The sequence below is a fragment of the Juglans regia genome, unplaced genomic scaffold (genome assembly GCF_001411555.2).
Source record: "Juglans regia cultivar Chandler unplaced genomic scaffold, Walnut 2.0 Scaffold_7, whole genome shotgun sequence".
NCBI classification, from domain to species: Eukaryota; Viridiplantae; Streptophyta; class Magnoliopsida; order Fagales; family Juglandaceae; genus Juglans; species Juglans regia.
The window spans coordinates 1-8,208 of NW_023361867.1; the positions used below are offsets into that span (position 1 = coordinate 1).

At 30.4% G+C, this 8,208-nt stretch overlaps 1 protein-coding gene across 1 annotated transcript; it reads right to left on the minus strand.

The window, feature by feature from the left end:
• Positions 1-63: 63 nt before the first annotated feature.
• LOC109018889 lies at positions 64-6,923 on the minus strand (the record flags this gene model as incomplete). Its single annotated transcript, XM_035687168.1, has 4 exons — positions 6,491-6,923; positions 3,794-3,997; positions 2,153-2,635; positions 64-482 (listed from the first exon to the last, which is right to left on the minus strand). Coding segments are annotated over exons 1-4 (1,539 nt in total), but the record flags the coding sequence as incomplete, so codon positions are not given.
• Positions 6,924-8,208: the final 1,285 nt, after the last annotated feature.

Genomic DNA, 8,208 nt, shown 5'->3' on the forward strand with positions numbered 1-8,208 from the left:
TCTAAAGAGTGTATGGTCGAGAGCAAAATAATAAAGCAGCAGGGAGAGATGGAAGGAGCTGACCTGAAACCATTGAACTTCTCTTTGCATTTGCAAAGCCGCTCCTCTTATGTGATCGATAGCAGTATTTTCTGTTAACATCCCTGCCATATGCAATATGACATTGCCGGATTTATCTATCCTAAGTAGTTGAGCATTCTTCTTTTTGAAGTTGTATATAAGGCTAAAGATTCTATGTTGACGATGTAGGACGGCACAATGGAATATGCTCCTATTAGCGACATCAGACATTCGCAAAAGATCTGAATTTGCTTTGACTATATTATAAACAAATTCAAAGTTCCCTCTCTTGATAGCACCAAACATTGCTCGACTTAAAATCTTAATATCAAATTGATTTCTTTGGCTTTCTTGACACATAAGGGTCAGAAGTCGTTGGAATTGAGCTCGTACCAACTTCATTCCATATAAACGCTTGAATCCTGTATAATTAATTGGGCAATTACGAAACATTAATGCATGCTGGCCGGTTAATTTATGAGTTGGATGAAACAATAAATTATGATCTAGAATAACAATTTTTTTTATAAAAAATTATTCAAAAAAGTAAATGGATGCAATTAAAATTATACCCAAGAGGTTCGAGAGACTTGAAGCTAGTTGGCGCCAAAGATCAGCTCGCACTGCAAATTAAGTAAAACCAAAACTTGTTCATCTTTATTAATTCCGACAGAAAAACGAAGCTGCCAAAACTTTGATTAACATTAATTAATGTCCGGAGTCAAAAAATTCGAGGGAAAGAAATTAAGTTTAGGCATGCATGCATTAACGCACATACGTACGTACCTGAGCCGATATTTTTTTCTTGACCATGATTTTGAATGTTCGAACGGAATTCATGATCGGCAGCACGATCTAATGAAATGTGTATACCTTCCCCCACCAAAAAACGAAAAAGGCAAATAAAAGCCAAAGGCAGTATTTTTAATCTCTATCTTGAAGGAGCAAATTAAATTCAAGCAACATGCATGTACAGTACTATCAAGACTATGATTTTCTCTTATATATATAATTCTTGAATACTTAAAAATATTTTCATTATAAAGGTAAAAATAATAATATTAATATAAAATAATAAGTTATACGAAGTTATTTTAATTTTTAATACAATTAGCAGAGCTAGCTGAGTATCATAAGAGTTGTATTAGTTGGGAGAGAGTTCAATTCATTTAATTTAATAAACAAATCAAGTCAAACTTGAGCTTGATTAAAACTGATTTCTAACGACTTGTCAATTATATTTGTTTATATACAAGCAACCTTAGTTGGGAGAGATCTAGTTCAATATTATGTTATCACCTGAATTAGGATATGAAACTTTTTTAAAAATTTTTAGAATCAAGATGAAAACTTTAATTTCAACCTATATAGGTTTTTGTGAAAGTGATAAGGCTCATAAATAAAAATTATGTTTGGATCGTCAAGTGTTTTGAGATATATTTCTATCAGAGTAGTTTGAAAAAGATACTGGTAACTTGGTAAGCTCTTTTGAAATGTTGTTTAGAGGCATTTTTGCAAGTTTTTTTAGGAGTTTTTAAGAAAACTTGTCTTGATTTTTGTGTTTTATGTTAGTATTGTACTTGATGATGTGTTGTTCTATCATATTAGTTGAGTGTAAAATGAGCTGTGCATTAATATATAAATATAATTATTTACTCAACTAATTACATACCACGAGACATAGGAAATATAATTATAAAAGATGTATAAAAGTAAGATTATTTTTTAGAAATTTCTTTTTTACGTAAAAAGACCCCAATAATTAATGGAAAAGCTGCTAAGAGATATAAAAAAGAGTGGTAGTAGTACTAACAGTGATGGTAGATCCATTGTTTCCAAAACACCATCTCATAATTTCCACTCAGCTCGAATGCGTCAGTCGAATTATAAGCTAATACCTCCAAAGGGTATAGATTTAGTCGGCTCATGGCAAAAGCCAAACTAGGACAACGCTCCATTAATTCCAAAGCCATATCTTGCATCATCATGTGTTAATATTGTACCGTACGTATCCAATTAATTAAAATCCAATAAACACCGGAAATTACGGCCAATAAATGGTTAGAAGAGAAAACGAAACAGTAATTATTACCTAAATCTCTGGTATTGATAGAGTTGATAAGAAGTGTAGCACCCTGGAGGCCTTGATCTGCCTCCAGATCTTGGAACGGAGTTTGAGAATAAAGATAGCGAGCCAATTTTTTATGCCCCCATCCCATAGCCATAGCAACTGGAAGTTTATTTTTATTATCTCTAATGCTGACCAAGCTCCTGTTCTGTGTAATCAGACACTCTGCCATCCCCTGATTCCCACCAATAGTTGTCCGATGTAGAGCTGTCTGGCCGCCATGATCTTGTATTGCCAAATTATTATGTTCTGAAATCATATTGACCAACTCCTCCACTATATATTCCTGTTCAGCCTCAACAGCAGCGTGAAGAATCGTCCCACCCGAAATAAATATTCTTGCTGTCAATGCAGCTGGGTGGTCCTTGAGGAAATCTATTGTAGCGTTCCAATTACCTCTTTGCACAGCCTCGACTAAGGGCGTATAATCATCCTCCCTCAATGACCCTGCCACGCTTATATATTATATAACATGGCAATGATTGATATATGCTTTTTGATCTCCAGTTTTCATATTATACATAGAATTATGAAATTAATTAAACGAAACAACTCCGACACCTACCTACTTTCCAGCTGCAAACTACTACGTACATAACAATATCATCTTTTGTATGCATATGTCGATTTTGTATATATGCATGTATATTAATATATATATATATATATTTAATGATATTAATGCAATAACGTTAGGTATAAGTCCCAATAGCAAGTATCGCATAGGCCTTTTGTAAAAAAATAAGACCCCCTAAAAAATATAGGTTTTCTTTACACTTTGTTAATGTGTGGTCGGCTTTTTTCAAAAGATTATGCGTAACTTATATACTAATCATTTCTCAAATTTGATATTTTCACTTCTTTTCATGAATTAGACTTTAAGCGATTGTTTGTCGGTCTAAATTAAATAGCCCAAATAATTAGCAACAAGCAAAGCCCATTAGTTTATTTATGTTATGTGAAGATGCAACCCAACGAACTGAGTGTTCAATGTGGGCTTTGTTCCAGCCATTCTCGTACAACTTACCACTCACAAATATTCAAGCCCAGAAAAAATCACAGATTACCCGTGAAATTGACACATTTTGCAAAATGGCAATAAAATTGGTTAATCACCAACCAACTTATCACTTCACCTCCAAATCATATAAGTAATTTAACCCCTTGTTTAAATCCTATATAATATTGTTGACTTCGAGATAATTGATAATCATATAAGTAATATTGTTAACAAATCTTTATTTATTATTATTATTATTTTTTGTAGTTGATTCTTTCTATTTCTAAGCTAATGTGAATGATACACCATCCACATTATTGACATGACAAGATTTGATATACAAAATTTAAATTTATAATCTTTCTTGCAAATTAAATCATATCAAATCTAAGATAAACCACCTAAAATAAATTATTTGTACTTGTTGTCATGGTGATTCAAATTTCAATTCTCAAGTTTCAATGACAAGAAGAACTACAACTAAGTTACAAGATCAATTTAAGATTAGGCACTGAGAAATTCCTAATTTTCCATTTAATTATGAGCCTATTTTTTTCTTCCAATAATGTTTGTGCATATTAAGAAAGAGAGAGAGAGAGAGAGACCTGGGCTGCTTGAACTTGAAAAGTTTCCTTTATCAATTATCGAATTATCATCTTCAATCTGTATTATCATATTCTGTCCATTATCTAAGATGTTTGATGAGTTAGAACGACCTTGGTTGTCTGAAAAGTTTCCACCCTCAACTCTCTGATTAGCTCCAGTCCCTATTGGTAGTTCGAGAGGTAAAGTGTTTGTTTCCATGTTGCCTGTCAAGTTATGATGTACATATATTTGTAGAAACTGAGAATATAAAGAGGCACTAATAATGTGTGATATATCTCATTTTTTGAAATCAAGAATTTAATATTTTTATTTATCTGGAATACATTTCCAATCTTGACTTTGAAAAATGATTTTTAAAATTATATGCAGGCGAGAGAATACTTTCAAACGATAGTTGCAAGTCAATATATATATTGTATATCAAAGAGGGAGGTTATCTTATTAGACCCAATGCCCAATGGTACTCAGCAATAATTATCCTAGATTTCACAAATTATGTTCTTTTCCAAATTAGTTTAGGTGTCAGATTATGTACAGGATCATTCAAAACACAATGAAGAGTATATCACTATCTCATATCCCTTGAGATCATTTGATGATAATAAAATCATCGATGAAGAGTAGTGATGGCGCTGCTATATATATTAATTAATCTTCTTGTCTAAATAAACATATATAATTAATTATTCATGATGCACCAACTTGATTAATCATTTCTTGGACTCCAACGACATTACATCAGATGTCCATGTCGCGCCGGCTCTGCTCTAATCATGTACACATCATCGCGCCTTTAAATTATGTCATAAAAAATTTCAAATTATGACATTCCACCCACCGGGATATTTTTTCTAGGGAGCAATTGATTTAACAATCAAATTTTACAATTATCAATAAAAAAAATCAATTGTTTTTAATTATTTTTCTTTTAATTTCTTGACTTTTCCTAAATGATAATAACTTTTCATTTAAAGATCACTCAGGAATTCAAAAAATTAAAAATACTATTTAATTGATCATTTTTATATAGAACAATATATCAAAGAAAAACTTACAAAAAATTTATTTCTACACCTATCAATTATTAATATGAATAAAATTATTAAATTTAAAATTTAATTTTTCAAAAAAGCTGTCAAAATAAATCTTAAATGTAAAATTATAAATGTGTAGCATTACTTTTTTAAATATCATTATCAAAGGGAGTTGTTAACCACGCACCGAAATATTTCTAAACGTAAAAATCAAGAATGTAAGGTCACCCAGAAATGTTTTACAGGAAATTTATAATGAAATTAAAGATGTTTTTTTTTCTAGAGTAAAACCTAGAATGTAATAAAGAATTTTAGCAACTTTAGCTCTTAAAAATTACTCACAGATAATTGTTGGCAAGCCGGAGTCAACTTGACACCAAAAAAATGAGTTTCATGACATATCAATACCAATCCCATTTTTACCAACGAGAAGTGTACAATCATAAAATGTTTTTCATAAAAACACACATATATATATATATAATATAATACATATATATATAATGATATTAATGTAACTTATGTTATAACTAGTAAATTTCATAGTGTCACTTCTTTTAATGGATTAGGCTTTAGTCGAATGTTTGTCAGTCTAAAATAGCCCAATTAATTTGACACAGGCAGAGCCCGGCCATAAGTTTATTTATGTTCTATATATGAAGATGCAACACAACGAACTGAGTGCTCCGATTGGGCTTTGTTCCGGCCATTCTCGTATAACTTAATAAAGTTACCACTCACAAATTTTCAAGCCCAATAAAATGTTTAATCAATCCCTGTTGATTTTTAACGTATCATAATTATTTTGGGAAAAAATCACATATTACCCTTAAAATTGTCACTTATTTTGCAAAATGGCAATAAAGTTAATCACCAACTAACTTATCACTTAACCTCCAAATTATATAAGTAATTTAACCCTTTGTTTAAATTCTATATAATATTGTTGACTTCAAAATAATTGATTATTAAAAAATAAGTAATGTACTCATGGTATGATATTCTAAAAGATTAGATCTTAATGGGAGAAGGCAAATTGCGAAAAGGAGACGTTTGAGAGATAAAGTTGGATTAGTAATTTGATGGTCACCTTGTAAAATGAGTACTGGTAGTTTGAGGAGATGATCAAAGTGTAATTTCTCTATTATTTCATTTTACTATCATTTTCTATGTTCAACTTATTTGTGTACTGTGCTTAATTGGTCGATATCCAAATGTGCTTTCCAACAAATATGATCGAGATCCGTCCATGAGTTAAGTGAAAAGAATGTTAAACCTAGTCTCCAAATTCTTTATCTTTATCTATTTATTTATTTTGTGGTTGATTCTTTTTATTTATAAGCTAGTGTGGAGTATACATTATTCATGTAATTGAAGTGACAAAATTTAATTTTCAATATTTAAATCTAAAATTTTATTACAGATTAAATCATATCATGTCTAAAATAGCCCGCCTAAAATAAATCATTTGTACTTCTTGTCATGGTGATTTGAATTTCAATTCTCAAGTTTAAATGACAAGAGGTACTACAACTAAGTTACAAGAGCTTTAGATCATTTCTCATGAGAAATTCTCAGTTTTCTTGCAATTATAAACCAATTTTTTTCTTCCAATAATGTTCCCACACAAAGAGAGAGAGAGAGAGAGAGAGAGAGAGAGACCTGATTTGTGTGCACTTGAAGAGTTTCCACTCTCAACTTTCTGATTAGCTCCAGTCCCTGTTGGCATGTCCTGTCCACTATCTAAGGTATCTGATGAGCAAGAGTGTCCTTGCTCAACCGTGTTGTACAAAACCAGCCGCATTTCCATGAACATTTCAGCCAATGTTTCCCAAGCAATTTTGGCAGAACTAATTTTACTGATTCGAGAAAGTATGTCCATACCACACGAACTTTGGATTGCATGTAATGCTGCAGCATTCATCTTTTTCCAAGTCTTGAATTCAACCACATCATCATCTGGTTTGGGAGGTTTCGAGCATGTTTCAACAATGTCCCAAAGACCTTGAGCCAACAGATTATTTTTCATCTTGACGCTCCAATCCGCATAATTATCGTTTGTAAGAAGTTCAAGTGAAAAAGTGTTTGTCTCCATGTTGCCTGTCGAGTTAAGATTCATGAAGTACATATATTAGTTGAAACTCGTAATAGAAAGAGATACTAATAATGTGATATAATATCTCAGGAATACATTTTGGATCTTAACTTTGAAAAATGGTTTTTAATTTCTTCTACTAAGTGCATGTTAGGGATTGGGTTAACATGTTTTGGATTGCGTAGTAGAAATTTTAATTGCAGAGCTTAACTAAAATCCTTATTAGTGAAAATGAAGTTGTTTACTTTTTGGCAGCAAACATGATGTATCTAAAGTTTTTTTTTTAAAATTAGTTGAGTCGATTTTTAAAATTATGTGCTGGTCAGAGAATACTTCTAAGCGATGTATGCACGTCAATATATTGTATGTCAAAGAGGGGGTGTTACCGTATAATACGGTCCGTATTGGACCCAATGCCCAATGGTACTCAGCAATAATTGACGTAGATTTCACACATTATATATGTTATTTTCCAAATCAATTTAGGTTTCAGATTTTGTACAGGAATTCTAAAGATCTCAATTTATATATATATATATATATATATATATATATAATTGTGTAAATATAATATTTTTAGTTATTAAATAAAAAAATACAATCCGGGCCCCCTTGGTAGTAACATCCTACTTGAAAATCTCAGATCGGTCTTGAACTGAATAATTTTGAAATTATTTTTATCGAGTGTTGCTATGAATAATTTAGGTGGCAAAGCCAGGCTTCTGATTAGCAGTACAATAAGTATGAAATCTTTTAAGGCTCCGTTGGTGGATATAAAAACACTCACAATCCATCTCATCTCATCATAATTTTTTAAAATTTTAATACAAAATATAATAAACAATTCAACTATTTTAAATCTCAAAATTATAATAATATTAAAAAAATATATTCTAAAAATATTTTATTCAACTTATCTTAATCATCTTATTTTATCTCATTTCAACTCACTATCCAAATCGTACTTAGTGAAGCTCAATAGAAAAATTTAGGAGAGGTTTGGATTCAAAACATACCTCAACTTATCTCATCTCATCATTATAATTTTTTCAAATTTTTACAAAAAATATAATAAACAATTTAACTTTTTCAAATTCCAAAACAACTTTTTTAAATTTCTACATAAAATATAATAAATAATTCAATTTTTATTATACTATTTATAAATCATCTCAACTCATCTATGAATCCAAACCTCTCAGATAAAAATTAAAAGTTAAATAAAATATTATTAAATATTATTTTTTAATATTATTATTATTTTAAATTTTAAAAAATTAAATTA